Here is a 20,045-nt window from a genome sequence, read left to right on the forward strand (position 1 = left end):
CCCTCCAAATTTCTTTTTTATACTTAAGTTTTTGTTTGTAACATTTCATTTTTTGGTTCGCAACTCAAATTGTAATTTTACAGTCAATAAACTATATAAATAATTACTACAAAGTGTAGTATCTGTTCTGATATTACACTTCATCTTTTCTGTCCTCGAAGAGAAATCCTTCATGATTAAGATAATTTTTATTTTTGTTCCTATCCAGAGGGTCCCTTTTTGGGAGCTGGATTTTACTCCCATTAAAAATCGACCTTGTGTCTAACTTTGCCCTCGTGGGGAGGCAAGTAAATCGAAACAATTTAGTTTGCATTAACTACTCATTTGTTTAAACAAATAGTTAAGTCATAGACATTTGCACCTGTTTACAAAAACAGTCAGGAAAAAGACAAACGTCGAATCAAAAAGGTCGATTTTGTCTGTTTCTAAAGCTGTACCAATCTCAAAATATGTGATCAAATGGAGTTTTTATCTACCTCCTCTCCTGGGGAGGTTAGGTATAAAGTCAAGTGATGTTTTGAAAAGCCAGCACATGAATAGAAGCATAATCTGCCCTACAAAATAATGCCCGAGCAGCCCCATCAGCATTTTCTGGTAGCGGCCTCTCAGGCGATTAGCAATAAATTCATCTCCCCTTTCTTAAAGGGAAGTTAAACCCTTAGAAGGCGGACCTTCTAGGGCTAAGTAGAACATTGGTGGACAATACAAGGGGGAGATCCCTTCCGTCCATTGCAGGAAGATGGGACACAAGTTGGGATTGAAAAGTCAGAGCTAAAAAAAAAATTACAAAATAAATAAATAAAAAAAAGAGAGCATTCTGAACTACATAAAATGTCTTAGCAGCCCCGTAACCACTCCCAGGCAGCTATTAATAAACTAACTCCTTCTCAAAGGGAGAAGGTAAAGCCTGGTGGAGTGTACTTCCTAGAACTGCACAGAACGACACCTAGCTTGATTGGACTGTTAGACTGATTGTCGCGGACATATCTTTAAAAAAAAAAAAACGTATAAAAACACCTGGATTTATTATGCTTTCTTTTACGCTATTGGAATTTAATTTGACTTATCTCCCCCTCGCTCTTTGTCTTATCACGCGCCACCAGGTGTCGCTGTCAACCGGATGTTGATATTTTAACATGGTGGTCTTGGTAGAGGCATGTTGCTAACAGGAGCTGCTCTCCCTAGACGAAAGAAGAAAATGCAACTAGTTATCCTATTCGGATTACTGGCCGTCGTAATTTTCGGTAAGTCAGCTTCATGGCTTCCTTTTACTCTCTAGCCAGTTTAAAAGCTCATAGACGCGCCGTTTAGCATATTTTAGCGTTTGTAAACGACTCGATCTTTCTTTTATTATAGTGACTTAAAAAAAAAAAACGTGACGATTAGTCAGTGAGTTTTACGGATGACCAACGGTGACTAAAGCGTGCATTTTTTTTTAATTATCACGAGTAGTAATTTACACCCCCCCCCTCTTCTCTTTATTTATTTACTTGGTGCTAGTGCACTGCAGAGAGTGATCCGCGCTATTTTTTATAAATCGTATTTCCAAGTTTAATTAAAGTTTTATGATATATTTTTTTTATTCAATTGAAAGGTTGAACTATAGAATAGGTACAAAACACCCTCCTCTCCCCATGTTAAGACTGGATTTTTAAATAATAACGTTATTTACGCCCGGATCACTCTCTGCACTAGTACCATTTACTTTTTTATTTTCAAAAACTATATTTTGACGCTTATATACATTAGATGCCATGACTATTTATAAATGGTTCGTAAAAACAGGTATCGAGTTATAACACACGAAAGGCGCCCGCAAAATCCAAATTCCTAAAAAAGAGAATTAACAAAACGGTACTTATGCACTTACGTTACCGCGCCAAAATAACATTATCATTTAAAAAGGCATTCGCCATTCTTAACATGGGGAGGGTGTTACTGTTTCGTAACTATTCTGTACTATTACCTAACAAATTAATTAAAAAAAAAACAAAAACGGTGCTAATGCAGAGAGTTATCCACGCTATTTTTTTTAAATCGTATTTCCACGTTTAATTTTTTTTTTTTTTTCAATTGTAATGTTAAAGTACAGAATGGGTACAAAACACCCTCCCCTGCCCATGTTAAGAATGGATTTTTAAATAATAACGTTATTTCAATACGGATCGGATCACTCTCTGTATGAGTACCAAAAAAAAAAAAAATCTTATTTGAATTTAATTTTGGTGCTTCTGCATTTACCGACCCGCAATTTGGCTCTGGCCCCCCCCCCCCCGGCAACTGACGGGAATAACCGGTCGGGTCGGTCGAGTATTCCTCAGTTTTCTAACTAACGTGCTGTCAGTTTTTAGCTACTACGAATGTATAAAGATTACATTGTCTAAATTGGAGAAAAAAAAAATAAAAATTGGCAGACGTGATCTAGCTCCCCCCCCTCCTTGCTGTAAAAATAATTCCTTTCACGTTTTTTTGCGTGCAGATTATCGTCGATAACACTTAACTTTCATATTAGCAGGAATTATTTTTTTAAGTTTATTTAATGGGGATTACTTCTCAATTATAACGGTCTATTAAATTGATATCCCACTTTACGATCAGTCTTCCTTGTATAAGCATTAAAAGATGCTAGTGCAGTTGCAGTGGCTGCAGTGCACTAGCAAGTTTTTCTTTCAACCTCCCTGTAATCAACTTAGTCTTCGGGTGGTCCCCCAATGGACTTTAACCAAAAAAGAACTCCATCGTTCTACCCCCCCTCCCCAATGTAAACAGAATTTTTGTGAAAAATTAAACAGTTCTTCTGCTCGGTGTATGTCGGCGCGTTACTTACGGAAAAACGGTAAATTAAACTGCAGAAGCAAAGCACCTGTTAAATATTGTACGAGTTTTATAATTGAACCCCCTCCCCCCCCCCCAAAAAAAAAAGATTAAACAAAAAACAAAAATAAAAATGCTTTTGTAGACAGACCGCTCGTGAAAACTTATTTTTTTCTAAAAAAATTAAGTTTTCACGAGCGGTCAAAAACTACGTAACACAGAAAAATGAACCACATTTTGTTTTTGAAAACTTTCCTGTTATTTTAAATGTACGCTAAAAAAATTCTTCCGCGATGTGACAAGTCACCTTACTACGCGCGTCCATGCGCGAACGCATCATGTAAGAATAGCATAAACGATGGCGATGGCACAAAATAGTGCGAGGGTTCAGGGGTTAATACCATGCAAACGGTAAATCACTTGATCAAAATTGTTGCGTTTTATTCATTTTTTTGTTTGTTTGTTTTTGTTACTTATGCAAAGAAGGTACCGTGACCGTGCTATTTTGTTCCTATTTACAATTCCTCCCCACGGGACAGTTAGACACCAGGGTCGTTTTTTAACGTAGAGAAAAGGAACAAAAAAAAAATTGTCTCAGTCGTGAAGGACTTCTCCACTGACAGAACAAAAAATTGAAGTGCGGACTCTGAAGGACAGATACTACACTTTGATGTATTTATTTGCTTCCCCACTGAGCAAATTAGGCACAAGGCCGATTTTTAATGTGAGGAGTGAGGGGAAATGGGGAGTAGGGGAGCTGGATAGTGACAATTGGTATGAAGGGTTGGCCCTACAATTGACCAAGGTCTGATATGTGGGGTTACCCCCCACATATGGTCTTTGATTGCAGTATCTGCCGGAACAGATGGTATTTATTTGCTCCCCCACCGAGCAAATTAGGCACAAGGCCGATTTTTAATGTGAGGAGTGAAGGGAGGGGGAAGGGAAAAAGGGGACCAGCTCCCGAGAGGTTGGAGCTGGTTAAAGGTCAGGTATGTGGGTTTGCCCCCACATCTGGTCTTTGCTGCAGTATCTGCCGGAACAGATACTACACTTTGATCTTATCTTAAGTAAAGGGAGGGGGTCAAAATGTTTATACACTTTGAGCATTGGTATTCATTTTGCCTGTACCTAACGTTATTAATGTTACTCGGAAGCCCTTAACTGTAGGAAAGGCAAAGCCTATATATATATATATATATATATAGTTTGTACATCCACATAACAATTAAAAAAAAAAAAAAAGGGCTGATGTACACAAGCGAGGTCCTCATAGCGGAATACGCATCAACTCCGATGTTGCATACAGCATGTTCTACGGAGCGTTCATTAATCTGAAAAGGAAAGAATTTTGGCATGTGTAGCCTTGTTTTTTTTTTTTTTTTTAATTTTTGCTTGAACTTTGCACTTTTGCGATTTTGTTATGTTTTGGGGGCTGGAGATTATAGTTATAGGTAATTCTTAACAGGAAAATTGGCCAATATGTTTTTATAGGTGAAAGTACAGAATAAGTACACAGCACAGCACCCTCTCGTCTCCATGTTAAGAATGGCTTTCTAAATATCGTTATTTCAGCACGGATAAATAAGTGCATCATGACTGCATGAGTACCTTTTTATTTTCTTGAAAAAAAAAAGTACTCGATGAGAACATGACTGTTTTTGGTTTAATAATTTTTCAATTCGATGGTGCTTTATTAGTGATGGGACAATTATTCGGAAAAATGGGAACCGTTTACAGGCTTATATTATTTGGAATCTTTGGACTAGTATTCTCATCTTTAGTGTCATTTTTCACAATGTTTCCATCGATGTAACCTCCGACCTTCTTCAGGTGTATTTTATCGAATTCATGAATTTAGACAATTTATTTATTTCACGGGTTCTGTTCAAAATTTTGTCTAAGTTCCTGAGTTCGACAAACATTCCAGAGTTCGGCAAGATTAAATAACCAATTCTTATCTCAAAAATTCAGAAATTTAATACTTTTAAGGGAATTGAAAAAAAAAAAAGAATTTTTCTGATGCCAAAAACGATTCTTTTGTTTTTGTTTAAAACAAACTTTTCCATTGCTGATAAGTAAGGATAAAAAAAAAAAAAGAAAAAAAAAAGTTGAATGAAAAAAAAAACGCTAAGCTAATAATTAAAAGGCTTATATGTCTGTCTCCATATTTTCAAACTCTAACTCCTTCAAAACTAAGTCGCAGAGCGGCGCTAAGGCCCCCAAATGATTAGATTTTTTACAGACCGTTCTTTTATGGGTCTGTAGCTGATTAAAATAGTTTCTAAGGGTCAAAATGGATCAAAATTGAAAAAAATCGGTATACATGTTGTAAATTCATGTTTATTTTTTAATTTTTCATCAGTTCATATGCGTGTCATGTCGTTACAGCGGTTACGTCACCAGCTTTGAATATTAGTTTCGGTTTCGATTTTAACTGATGGTATCCAAATACATTTTTTTTTTTTTTTTTTTTTTTTTTTTTGAAATCTATAATAATATATACAAAATCTGGACAAATTAAAATACACTTAAGGGCAAAGTCGGTCTATGGCTAAATATTAAGAGATTTAAAAAAAAACTAGCAGGGGGTGCCCGGCGTTGCCCGGGTGTTTGAAGGTAAATCAAAACTGTGGGGTAAAATTAAAAAAAAAAGTTTTGGTAGGTGAGTATGAGGATTGAACCCGAACCCTTGAAGCGAAGTTGGAAATTAAAGTGTGAAAAAAAAAACGTGCGACGTTAACCATTGGGCCACCACGAGATGCTAATGGAAACACATTTGAATTTATTTAATTACTTAATTACTTAGATTTGGCAGGTGCACGTTTTAATAACTTAATGAGGTCAACTTTGTATTTCATTTACTGCAGGAACGTTTTGTTTTTTTTAATTTTATTTTCCCAAGATGTTGGGGGGGGGGGGTACCAGCTCCCCTTGTCCAAATTTAATAGCAATTGTCTGATTATAAGGAAAATATTTCCACAGTGATCAAATCTGATTGCTTTTGGACATTTCCGGCGATAGCCAGAAAAATAGTGTCGCTTTTATTATAGGGAAAACTGTTGAATATTTATCTTTTCAAAGTCGAGCAAATTAAATAGACAGGCGAGCTCTAAATATTTAACTATAAAATTTTTATTTTTCCTGATTACTCTAAAAACGCATCTTAAATGTGCATGTATTTTCTTAAACGTAAAGACACTTGTGAGGGGGTAATCTAGAGATTTTAACCTAACTGGAAGTTTAAATCGATTAATATTTATTATTTTATTATTACTACAAGCAGTGGAAGATGTTTTATAAAAACAAATTAAATAAAATAGATAATTTAAGGAATCGGTTTTGGCATCGGAAAATGGGCTCAAATTTTCCCGATTCCGATACCCCAAAAAGCTCTGATTTTTCTGATTCCCGATTCCGATCAATCGTCCAACACTAATATATATATATATATATATATATATATATATATATATATGTTGTTTCATCAAATACTTCTGCATGCAAAATCCAATCCCGCATTTTGCTAATTCCTACCCTCTGATAAGGAGAGTATTTCTTCAAAACTCCGCAGATTAAGGACTATCCATTTATCTAGTGTTTCCTTTTCAGATTAAATATGTTTTTAACTCATTTCAAAGTGTTTTTTTTTAACATATTTTATTAAATGTTTGCTCATATATATATATATATATATATATATATAAGACCTTTTTGATTTAAAAACGATTTCTACCAAACTACGCTGTTGATTTTTGGTCTACAGACTTCAAACTTGATATCGGACATGTGGAACAAAATCGATTTTGATTTTAGCCCCCAAATAACTGCTAAACTGTCAAAATTCAAACTTGAAAAGGTGTAGTTTGACATAATGTATTTGCTGTATGCATGCGCGAATATACGTTTAGCTGTGTTAATTTGTCAAGTTTTGATATGCATTTGTCATTAGCTCAAATGGTGGCAAGTACAGCTAGAGCTAAATGTAAGTCATTTTTTACTTTAAAAAAAAAAAAATCTACTTTTGGAATCACGAAATATAGTGGGCGCAATATAATCAATAGAGGATTGGCTCTATGACAAATACAAAATCTGCATAAATGAAAATATATTTAAGCATATTTTACTACCGGGCAATGTCAGGTGGTCTGCTAGTATCTCTACTTATATATTAGGTTGATGCAAAAATTGTCCTTTTTTTTATCAGATATGTGTATACATAAAAAACATTTTTGCACCAACCTAATATAAATGGCACTTTGTGTGTTTAGGAGTTCGTTCTCTATGGACCTTCAGAGGGGCCATTTTGCGTTTCACAAAAATGCACTTTGTGCCTGGGAATGTTCTTAGATAGGGGTTGTTTCGAAATGCTTTGGATAAATAGCAACAATTGATAATTGGAAAAATTCTTTTAAAGGAACAGTCCAATTTTGACCAAAGTTAACACCTTTATACAGCCTAACATTAGAAGTGAATTTTGAGAAGTTTTATCATCGCACATACAGAAAACTCAGCTTATCAAATCAGTAGTAGTTTCTTTGATAAGACAGGAGCGTGTTGGAAATAATGTTTCTATTTAGAGCATGATTGGACCATGATACTTGACTTTTGTGTTTTAAACTTTAATTCAAGTTGTTATATAGGAATAATTTCATAAAAACAGTAGGTTCCGTACAATGAAATATAGACTACAATGTATTGTCGACTTTCACTGTGGGAAGCATCTGAAGCTTCCTCCTTGTTCACCGTGGTCAGTCCCCGACCAGAGCAGACAATCAATTGATCTGATTGAAAAAAGATTTTTTTACAACAATGATACAAGTATTAAGTGTGACACATTCGTTGATTCTTATTCAATATCTCAGGTCTCCTTGTTATATATATATATATATATATATATATGAGATGTACATGTCAGAAGGCGATAAAAAAAAAAAAAAATCCAAGAAAGTGCTCGATCGTGGATGTGATAGCTGAAGATACAAATATTTATTTCAAAACTATACAAAGTAAATTGAAATTAGTCCTCGCGTGAAAGCGCAGGACACAAAATGTTATAAATAATAATAATAATAATAATAATGATAGAATAACAATAACAAAGTCTTTCGCTAGCGAGGACTACTATTGAGCATAACCAGTTATACACTCCTTTTGAAATTTTCATCTCTATTTTTCTCGTTATCTACTGAATATTTTTAATGAAACCTATATGAAATATGTTCCTTATTAAATTGTAAAGATTTTCTATTCTGAAAGAAGTTTTAAAAAATTTAATCTAAAAAAGTTATTTTAAACTTTTTGTTAAAAAAATTCAGATTTTCTCATTATTCAGACATGTATGACAAAGAGAGAGTTGCAAAAAAGAGTTGTGGTCTGAGAATTACAAACTGAAACAGAATATTCAGACCTGTAATAATACAAAGAGGGGGGTTGCAAAAAATGAGTTGTGGTGTGAGGAGAAATACAATCTGAAATAGAGTAGGAGTTTTTATAAATACTTACAAAACCACATTCATCTTTTTTTTTAATCCAAATTAATAAATTAAATATTATCTTAAAAAGATACGATACAAGTTAGAAAAGAATGCTATTTCTTCTCATCATATATATATATATATATATATATATATATATATATAATTTAATGGTTGTGTGGTTCCAACGAGACAAAAAATGTATATTTAAGAGTGTAGCCAGCAACAATTCTAGGTTTTTGAGACTTTAAATATTTTTAAATCTGTTTCGAGCCTTGTTTTAGCTCTCTTCAGATTTTTTTTCAGTCAAGTTTATGGAATTCCCCTTTTGAAGACATTTTAGTTTCGCTAGTACGGATGTGTTTTTGGAGGGAATCATATACATATGTTACTAGCCTGTGTGCCCGGTGTTGCCTTGAGTGTTAGGAGGTATGTTGAGCTGAAAAAAAATGAAAAAAAAAAAGTGGTAGCAGGCAGGCTCGAACCTGTGACGTGAAGAAAGTGAAAGAAAACCCGACGTCTTACCCCTACTCCATGATGCGACCAGAAGTTTGGAGCGTTGAAATTAGTAAAGTCATTCCAACCGATAGGATGACCTGCAAAAATGGCGATGCAAAAATAGAAAAACAAAAGCCTCCTTGTAGAAAACTGCCATGTTGAGGGTGAAAGAATTAATGGTTTTAGCCAATTTTTTGATATTTGTTGTTTGAAGGGTCGAGCTTCAAAACGATACTGATATTGTGAAAATCCGTTGCCTATGTCAAAAGTTTTAGGCAGACATACTGTTACATTGAGGTTATATTTTCGAGGGTACCAAATATGTGTATATGTTTCGTCGTTCTTATTTAGATGTCGACTTATATATTTGTTGTTGTTCATGTTTGTAATAGTCTTAGAGTGATAGACAGTCTTAGGAGTGTTCATATGACTTAGAATGTTCATGTTGTAAGAGATAGCATATTGGAGACATAAACAGGTATATATAAAGAGAGAGACAGTTCTGTATATATAAGAGACAGACCTATAAAGAGATTGAGACCCACATGTAATTCAATGAAAGAAGATTTATGAATATCTTGATAGATAGACCGAGAGTGCGTTTGACATTTACGTTTTGACAGTTGTACAGTTTTATAAACACAAAGTTCATATTAATACAATTTCACTTTACCTCTGTTTTGGTAGAATGACTCAACACAAGACGGCAATTATAAAAACACATGATGATACGTTTATTTCTTCTTCGACTGGTCTGACATGATTCTGCATTTCAGGGATCCAAAGTTGTTACATGGTTATCTCTAAAACCCTCCCGCTTCCAGAGGGAGCCTTGACTCTAACCGAAAATCGGTCTGAACCTCTCTACTCCTCTGATCTAACTCCTCTAACTTTGAACTCTTTCCTATATTGAGAAATCACATGCATGTCTGGTCAATGTGACTATAACTCACGTGTTATCAACATGCGCGATTTGCACGTTTTTGAAACCGTTTCTGACGACCAGGAAATTTCCCATTCTCTTTGTTGTTTTACGAAGGAATTTAACCTACTTCTCTAATTCTGTAACCCATGTTTTATTATGCATTCTTTCTAAGAATGTGAATAGTTTCCAGCCAAATTTGTATTAAATATTTTAACATAATCAATTTAACTGGACATTCTGTGTTTATTTTAACTTAGGATTGGAATTCTCAATTCCAAGTCTAGCTTTGCAAGTTCGAATCCTTAACTATCCTATTTCATATTTAAATTTAACTAATTCCCTATTTTTTTTTTTTACTTACATGAAAAAGGGACAGCCCTTATTATATAACAATACATGCATACATTTTAAACAGACAGGTAGATTTATATTATAGACTAGTGGAGTTCCCCGGGTGTTTGAAGGTGTAAAAGAAAAAAAAGTTTTTGTAGGAAGGTAGGCTCGAACCCGAAGCCTTAAGGCGGAAAAGAAAGCATGACATCTGACCACGATGCTAGGAGGGCAGAAGAGTGAGAATGGTTCAAATGAAATGCTTAAAAATGAACATCTCGTTTTCTAGATCAAACGTTACGTCATAGAGAAATCATGCAAAGCCAGTTAAGTTTTACGCTTTCTGCATATTTGTTTGTTTCCCCTAGATGTTTGGGAAAACCAGGTTCCCACAAAAAGGGGAGTGTCCAAATAAATAGTAATTGTCTAATATGACGGGGTTTTCCCTGCGTTGATCAAAGCTTATTGCTTCTGGACGTGCCAAGAACACACTTTTGCTTTTGATTTTTAGTTTCGCTTTCATATGGAAAAGCCTAACAAACAAGCAAGAGTAAGAAATAGCGCGAAAACAGTGTGTAAAAGTCGCTCAAATAAGATAGATGACCTCCTCTTGTAAATCGGAAATATTATAATCTAGGGGGTATATAAAAAGTTCTAAGATGTGATACCCCCCCTCCCGTAACATATGAAAAAATTACACACAAACATACATTTCCACTTATATATTATTGACTAGCGGGGGTACCCGGCGTTGCCTGGGTGTTTATAGGTGTGTGTGTATGAAGGAATGGGTAAATCAAAACAAACGAATAAGCGAAGTAATAACCCTGTTTAAATATTAGAAAAAAAAACAAAAAAAAAAACAATGAACGATGTTAAAATTTCTTAAAATCGGAAAAACAAAAACTAAAAAAGGAAACGCGAACGTGATGGAAAAAAAAAAAACGAGCGTGATGCAAAATGAATGATGTTAAAACTTCTTGAAAAAGATCTGAAAAAAAACCCCCAAAAAACAGCCAACACGAAAAATGGCATAAATAACCCTGTTTCAGTTGGTGGGGGAGGGGCGGGTAGATTGAAACTAAAAGTAATAACCCTGTTTAAATATTAACCCCCCCCCCCAAAAAAAAAAACGTCAAAAAAGTTTTGGGAGGTAGGCAAGCAGGCTCAAACCCAAAGCCTTGAAGTTATTAGTCTGATGACGTAGCATTACGCCATGAAGCCAGAGACATTAAAGAGTCGAAAATAAGGATTTAAAAACAAAGGTGGTTTTCTAGGTCAAATAGCACGCCATAGCAGGAGCAGAAAAAAACAAGTTCATAGCGCGAATTTCCTAGGACTTGCTTTTGCACTTGATATTCCTCTTTTTACAGATGATCCAGTGGAGATATTTACACCCTCAATTGTCACATAATATAGTAACTGTCCCCCCCCCCCCAGCAAAACCTTGAAGCTGGATGTCTAGTGGCTCACACTCTCTACTTCTATTTGGCACTTGTTATTGCTGAGACCACTTAAAAAACATTGGTCATCAAATCTTGATATTTTGCAGCTATTATGATCCTCTCCTAGTAGAGTGGTCCTATTTTTGTAATCAGTCAATAAAGCCTTCCTTATCTATATAATCCTGAGTGAATTCATCCAGAAAATACTAGGCATACGATTGGTTCGTTCATTTTTTTTTTTTTCAATTTTTTGCAGTGGAAGATCTTGGTGGAATTTTTTGTTTACAGATTTGTCACAGTTTATGAAATCGAAGAATAAATGGTCTCGTCGGGGGACATATATCGAGACAGTGTATAGCGTCGATTGACATATGACGGGAGATACATTCCTGAAAAGTGAATGAGACATTATATATCACTGCTACACAGAACAAGACGTTATTTGCATAACGGTGCTGACAATTCTACTTGTGCATATTATTTATACAGTCTTTTAACTCATCAGAGGAGAGATACTTCTTTATGATGATGGAAACGGGACACAGTTAACACTTGAAGTGTGTTGCACAAAGTTTGTTTACAAGATGATAGACAAAAACACATTTACCTTTCTTTGTTGGCATGAAGACATGAAGACAAGGTGTACAAATATACGATGATTCTTTATTCGACTAGCTGGTTGATTGATGAATCAGGAATCCAAGCTCTTACGATTACATGGTCTCATCTCCCCCAAGGGGCATCGGCTCACAGTCTAATAGACTCGGCTCTCTCTGAATCCCTTCTAACTCTTCTCACTAACTGACTCTGTCCCTCTAATTTCCAACCCTGTCTTAATATATTGGTAATTTCTTTTTTTATGACGTCAACGCGTGCCTCACCATGTGAAATTCATTCACGTGGATTTTACCTATGTATGTCCAAACATGCTTTTGCCAAACAAAGAAATTCTTAAATTGAATTGTTCAATATCTAACCTATTTGTTAATTATTTCTAAACTCCATTGTTCATATCTAACTCTGACATAAATAATATTTAGTTATTTGCAAAAACAATGACAATCGTTCTACATTCCCAGGATTTCAATGTGTATTCTTTTTTTTTTTTTTTTTTAAACTTTTCTTACTGGGTTCGATTCTAACCTTTTCCAAATATCATTTTCAAAATCACCTAATTTGTTCTTTTACTTACTGTCTCCTTCTCATGTAATATAGTGGTTGGACCTGGGCATGTCCAGTAACTTTGTTAAATGCACATTGAATTGATAAGGAGATATAGTTTGCTTGAAGCATTGTGTGCTATGTATATAGCGAATTGTTTATAGACTATTAAAATGCAAGAAATGGAAATTTGCCAGTGTTGGGAACGGGAGACAAGTGATTTTCTATTTATTTATTTTTTCTTCGATAGTAAATCTTGATTAGTCAGATCGTCTTCCTCAACCTCCAAAATCAAGAGATTAGGTTATTCCTGCAATGATCTGATCCCTGTTGATTGCAGTGTAATGCTGGTTCTGTGAAGTTCTAGGAGGTCTACTCTCCCAGGCTTTACGGTCTTGGATATGACCTTAAACTATATCCGATGATGAGACCCCAGCTTGTGGGCTTTGGGAAGTGTGGAGCCACCCCTTAATTACCATTGCTCCCAGGTCCACTCTGACCTGGAGTGGTAGTACCTGTTAGGGTCTCAACTATGGGTTAAATAGAAACTGATTTGAAAAAAAAAAAAACAAAACAAAGAACAAATATATTCTATTAAAAACTTTTTTTTCAAAATCACTGGATTCAGCATTAAATAACCTGAAAAGGGTTGATATGCCGTAAAACAACCAACCAAACCAGGTTTTACCTTTTTCTCTGAGAAGAGGTTAGTTTATTGCTAATCACCCGAGGCCCCCTTACTGGTGAATGCCGAAAGGGCTATCTAGGCACTTTTTGCATGGGGGCGTTGACTTCTCAATCCCATTTTCCGATCCTGGTATTACAGTTCTAACAGTGGGAGAGAACTAAATACCCTAGACAGTGCTCTAATGTATAGTTTACTTGTACTTGTTTTAGCATTCACCCTGGAACTATTAGGCCCGTGCCATTCAGAGAATTTGTTGCATTCTGAGCAAGTCCTGACCAGATGCAATGGCTCATCACGCAGTAGATACGAGAGTTAGCCAATCACGGTTCCAACAGCAAACCCAATAGAAGCAGAATGAGATCAGTATCATATTTCAGTGTTTTGAACCAGGTTTCCAGCTGACCTCCACAGCTGACCTCCACATCGTCTTTCCCAACCCCGAGAAAGGGTTGGTTCACTTTGTGGATGAAATCATCTGGTTGATGATAAGTATGATCAAACCAGCAAAGACATCTCGAGAGACGGGCTTGCCGCAAAGAGGATATGTTGTGACAAGAACAGCATTTGAGATGAACTATTGCTAATAAGCACAACAAATGTGGCACGAACAGTAGTAAGCGACCACCTCCAACTTTCGTAGGTCGTTTATTGGCTAGGTGTCACAGCCGTGAGATAGAATGATGGCATGCACGAGCTTGATAGATGTGGATTTTATAAACGTAGCAGTTTGTGTTAGTTGGTATTTACAAAGTGCCTTCAATAACTTTCCAGACTTTTTTGTACAGGCATTTAAAATTGTCGTGGACTCTTGAAAATTCAGTATGTTATTGCTATACGTCTGATGAGATGACTGACCAATGCTCATGATTTCAGGTTCAAATGAACAGTTTTTTTTTTAATTTTAGTGTAGGCCTCTTGATTCCTTGGGTAACATAGAGCCACAACAGATGCTCCTCCAACTTACCTGGTTCTGGCTGATCCTCTTCACTTCGGCTCATGTCATTCCGGCAGCCCTGATCTCAACCTCGATGCTTCTTTTCTATGTCTGTCAAATGAACAGCTACAGCAGGAATTGGAATACACCCTTCTAAAGCCTGATTGCCGCAGCTGGTGAATTTGAAAAATGCAATCTGAATGTGAGGACACTTTAGAAGAACAATATGCAATAAAATTCTGTTTTAAACTTGGAAAAAATGCCACAGAAACGTATGGAATACTTCAGACTGCTTTTGGATTGTCTTGCATGAATAGAGTATTAGTTTTTGGGTGGCATAAGAGGTTCAAGCAAAGCAGGAAGTCTGTAAGGGATAATGAGATGTGTAGGAGAAGTAAAGAAGTCAAAACACCAGAGTTGATTAGCAAAATAAAGAAATTCATGGATAAGAACCGTCGTGTGTCTATAGAGACAATATGTGTACAGTTTGATGTCAGTGTGGGAACTGCACACAATTATTCGCAAGGAACTGAAGATGCAGAAGATTTGTGCAAAGTTTGTTTCAAGGTTGCTCAGAAGTTCAGAAAAACAGACGTTGTCATAACAGAAGGTAGGTGGTTGAACTGATCAATTCAGTTCCCGCAGTTCGTGATGTTTATGTTGATATTTTGAAATTTTTGAGATGAGGATTGATAATTTTGGTCATATGAACTACTATTGTCATCTTCAATGTTATTCTCTCAACGTTTTGGCCGATGTAACCTCCAACCTTCTTCAGGTGAGTCTCATTGAAATTGGAAATGTATACAAAATTATGAACGGAACCCTTTTATCATGGAGAGTTGGGGTAGTTTGCTCTTGTTTCGCTAATCCTGAATTCATAATTGTATTCATCTGTACTGAGGATAAAACGTTTAATCGTGAGGATCAATGATGGCGCAAAGGATATAAGTGCTAAGTGATAATCAGTTCTAAATGACTGTATTCTCATGGTTATTATTTAGGTTGAATGCTATAGTTTCATTTGAAAGTCGACTATTTTTGTCCTCTCCTGATTATTAGCAGTTTTGATAGTTACACAAGTATGATAAATGAAAATATATTCGCATTTATTCATTTAGACGTAAGCGGCTATGAATGGCTTGAGGCATGACTAAATATGCGGCATGCCTGAGACTTGAGAAATACAAAAAGCATGCCAAATATATGCATGGCTAACCAACAGAAACACAACTTAATTCTAAAGCGTGACAGATTTCAAACTGAAGCGTTTCATATGGACGCAGCTCTTAAACGCAATTGATTTATTTCCTACGTCTAACATATGAAAGTAACTTGTCCGATTGACTTTTTGTATAACTCGGGACTGCAAATCTATAAATTTGACATGGAAAGGAGTAGAAAATATCTGCAAACCTGTCGAAAAGGGGTTATGTGATACATGTGTCGATTAGGACTTGACAACATTCACCCAGGATGGCTAGCCGGCTCCTTTTATTATCAGTGTCCCGAATAAATGCAGACCACGCATGACTGTCTGCAGCGGCCAAGATAGTTATGACTAGCCAGTCCTGGGACCAGCAATACATAGACTTGTAGATCAGAGGTAGGTTTCATGTCTGTCAACTTTGATGGTGTGTAACCACATCTTCAGTTGGCCTCTAGGTCATCTGCACAGACCCTGGAATGGTTCTGGAGCTAAAGTCTCATTTAATGATTTATTTAATAAATAATTAATCTATACAATGGTACTTATTTTAGATGTGTCGTGTGTAGTTTTTTATTTTTTACTTTTAGCTAAACATACAACTTGCTATAATAGATTACATTTCTGAATAAACTATGGGGGAAATCGTTTTTAAAAAAAAGGAAGGAAAATCAAATAAAACTATATAAGACTGATTTTATTTTGGATTCATTCAATTTTTTAGTAAACATAATTTACTTTTTCCTTATAGAAAAAGTTGTTCTTTTTTGCTAAATATCTTGTACATTAATGAATATAAAAATAATCAGATGCTTTTTCGAAGGACCTAGTAATTCACTGGTTTGCACTTTTCTCAATAACCACACCTTAGATTTTTCTTTTCTTTGCACAAACATTATTCATTGTGAAAGTAAATTTTTGCCTAAACTGATTTTCCAGGATAACTCTAGTTGCCCCCATTTGTCCGTTTACACTTTTCTTAATAACCATTCCTTGGATTAAAAAAAAAATTTGCACAAACATTAGTCATGGTGAAAGTAAATTTTACTTGTGGAGTGGGACCTTGCATGCTCTGCTTGTTTAAAAAAAAAAAAAAAATGGAATTTCAAATTTTAATAATTAAACTTTAATCTTACTATGCACAAAATTCTCATTTAATTGCATGTGTCTAAATGTAAAATAATTCATTGTCCCTATTTACTATGCCTCCCCACGGGACAATTAGACACCAGGGTGGTTTTTTAACGTGGAGAAAAGGTACAAAAATAAAAAATTGTCTCAGTCGTGAAGGACTGATCCTTCACCGAAAGAGAACAAGAAATGGAAGTGCAGCATCTGAAGAACAGATACTACACTTTGATCTTGAAAAAAAGGCCAAAGGTTTGTCTCTATTTACAATGCCTCCCGACGGGACAGAGTTAGACACCAGGGTCGTTTTTTAATGTGGAGAAAAGGAACAAAAATAAATTGTCTCAGTCGTGAAGGATTTCATTTTTGAACTGTTCTTGTAATTTCTCTAGCAATTCAATACAGCGCAACGACACAGCATCTTTGAGAATTACAAAAGAACATAGTTATCTATCTACTTCGAATTGTTTCATGGGACAGATTCTATAGACCAAATCCAATGACGTCACCAGGTTACGTGACTTTAGTTCCTCGGCCTCCCTCATTACAGAGGGCTGTGGTTACGATTTGCAGCAGCCAAGATGGGCAGCCAATCCCAGGACCAGTGATAAGCATCATAAACCTGTAGATCAGAGGAAGGTTTGATATATCCATGTCTTTAGTTTAACTGTTCCTTTGAGTGCAATTGCTTGTATTTGCCAAGTAATGTTTAAAAAATGTTACAGTTTACGAAATTTTTGCATAAAATCAAAGTAAAATGAAGTTGTGACTCAACGGGTCAATGATAGTCTAGATAGTCTATTTCTCTCTCTCTCTCTCTCTCTCTTTTTATACACTTTTGCCAGGGATGACGCATCCTGCCGGATGTCAGATATTCTTGCTATTTCAAAGACTCCATGCAACCGGTAGATCTTTTTAGGATTCTAACTGTCCCAGTTAAAGATATTAGAGGAAATCCAAAATCATTGTCAGACTTCACAGGTCCGTTTTCTATGTATGGTGTACATGTGTTCATAATGTAGTGTTCCTATTTACTTGCCTCCCCACGAGGGCAAAGTTAGACACAAGGTCGGTTCATAATGTGTGGGGGGAAATCCAGCTCCCTAAAAAAAGGTACTCTGAATAGGAACAAAAATGAAAATTGTCTTAGTCACGTAGGGTTTCTCCTCCACCGATTGAGGTCCTGGATATGACCTTAAACTATATCCGATGGTGAAGCCGAAGCCCCAACTTACGGGCTTTGGAGTGTGGAGCCACCCCTTAATTGCCATTGCTCCAAGGTCCACTCTGACTCTGAGTGGTAGTACCTATTAGAGTTCCAACTATGGATACAATAAAAAAAAAAAATTAAAAAGTAAATAATTAATTTACTCACAAATTGAATAGAAAAGGTCAATAAATAATATATTCAAATTTAAAACAAAAAACAAGTAGTGTTTTTTAGAATTTTACCTGTAAAGTTTGAAGTTTAAAACCTTTTTTTTTAAACCACGTTATTTGTTTTTCTTTTTTTTTTTTTTTTTTTTTTTTTTTTTTTAATGGAACCTTGGTCCTTGCTCCTTTTTAATTGAAAAAAAAAAAATTAGGGCTTGAATTACATTTTTCGAGGAGTTATAAGCTTGGAAAGACGGGGGGGGGTCGAATAATTCACGCCTCCCATTTTGTAAATGTCTATTAAAAAGTAAATAATTAATTTATGTACCAAAGTCTTATATATCACAAATTGAAGAGAAAAGGTCAATAAATAATATATTCAAATTTAAAACAAAAAAAAATAATACTGTTTTTTTAGAAATTTACCTGTGAAGTCCGAAGTTTTAAAACCTAAAAAGGTTTTAAAAACACCTTTTTTTTTTTTTTTTTTTTTTTTTTTTATGAAACCTTGCTCCTTGCTCCTTTTAATTGAAAAAAAAAATTAGGGTTTGAATTACATTTTTCGATGAGTTATAAGCTTGGAAAGATGGGGTGGAATTATTCACTATTTTCACGAAATTTCTGACACACCTAGTGCAGTCAGTGCAGTATCAGAACAGATACTACACTTTTTTTTCTGTATATTTAGTTTGTCTTGAAAAAATACAATTTAAAGTATGAATACAATAATTTGTAATTAACAATAAACTTCGGCATGAAGCCCCAATAAGTATGGGGAGGGGAGGGTCGAGAGTCTTTCTATTGTCTACGAATCCTATGATTACACTTAATGGGCATCTTTCACCACGATACCACATTCACACCGTGGAGCTAATCCTACTTAATGAATCCATAAGTACGAGTTGTAGTGTTGTTAGACATTAAAATCACATGTATTTACGTTGGAAGCGTGCTGTTTTCTTTTTCTTTGCTTTTGTTCCCGATGGTCATCCATAGTTCTAAAAAATCGTATCGTTTTTCGTTACTCTTGCCGCATCCCAACAACAACAGCAAAGATAAAAAGATGATGTATAGCAGTTGATGTTAAAAAACCACACCCGTATATTAAAATTTATTTTTAATTTATTATTAAACAGAAATAAGCGTTATTTTATTCATCTGTTTTGACTATGAATGTTTAAATAGCAATTATTTGAAAAAGGAATGTTAAAAAACGAAAAAAGAAAAAACGTATTTGTGAGAGATATCCTTTTTAGGAGTCTGTTTTTAAATCGTAATAAATCCGACATCCTCTTGTTTTAAATGGGATAACGTGTTTTTCATCGAATTTAACTTGTATCGATTGAACGGTTATTGATTACGGTTTTCGCTGCTTGTACAAAGAAAGGCCACAGATGATCTTTTTAAAAATAAGATTACAGAAACAAGGGACATAACTAGGATTGCTTATTGTAGATTGCTTTCAATTTTTGCTTATTCGTTATTAAATTTTTTGGTACTTCACGGGGAACGTGAACCCTGCGTAAACGGTGTTTTTATTTCATGATTGCTCCCTGAAAGCACATGCGCAAAAGGTTTTTTTTTTTTCGGTTTATTTAATAATCACCAAAACTGTTTTGAAGGTACCATTTAAGGCCCCCAAAAAGAGAAGGGGGCAAAAACGTTATGTGAATATGTATGAAAAAATAATTTAATAAAAAAAAAAAAATAAAAACAAGCACGAAATAAAAGTATGAATCAAATTTACACCAAGAAATAATAATAAAAAAAAATAAATACGCGCGATTAAAAAAAAAGAAAAAAAAAGTCTGAGCTATATACGAAGAAAGTGAAAGAAAACGCTTTCAGGGAGCAATCATTAAAAAAAAAACGAACAAAAAAAAAAAAACGTTTACGCAGGGTCCGCGTTCCCTGTGAAGTTTTTTTTATTTATTTATTTATTTTTTTATTTTTTTAATATAAATTTGCAAAAACAGAACTGGAAATTACTTAATTTTAATTGAAGTACTGTTTTTGCTATTTGTTGTTTAACTAAATTGGTACTTATGCACTTATTGTACCGCA

At 34.9% G+C, this 20,045-nt stretch overlaps 1 protein-coding gene across 1 annotated transcript in view; it reads left to right on the top strand.

The window, feature by feature from the left end:
• The first annotated feature begins 1,070 nt into the window (after window positions 1–1,070).
• LOC145266522 (UDP-glucuronic acid decarboxylase 1-like) overlaps window positions 1,071–20,045 on the top strand; it is a 143,522-nt gene continuing 124,547 nt past the window's right edge. Inside the window, exon 1 of the mRNA XM_080122278.1 lies at window positions 1,071–1,244. Within this exon, the coding sequence (XP_079978404.1) occupies window positions 1,157–1,244 (88 nt within the window). The 5' untranslated portion in view covers window positions 1,071–1,156. The remainder of the gene's footprint in view (window positions 1,245–20,045) is intronic.

This window comes from Euprymna scolopes, chromosome 41 (assembly GCF_053919585.1).
Source record: "Euprymna scolopes isolate OS-2025 chromosome 41, ASM5391958v1, whole genome shotgun sequence".
NCBI classification, from domain to species: domain Eukaryota; kingdom Metazoa; phylum Mollusca; class Cephalopoda; order Sepiida; family Sepiolidae; genus Euprymna; species Euprymna scolopes.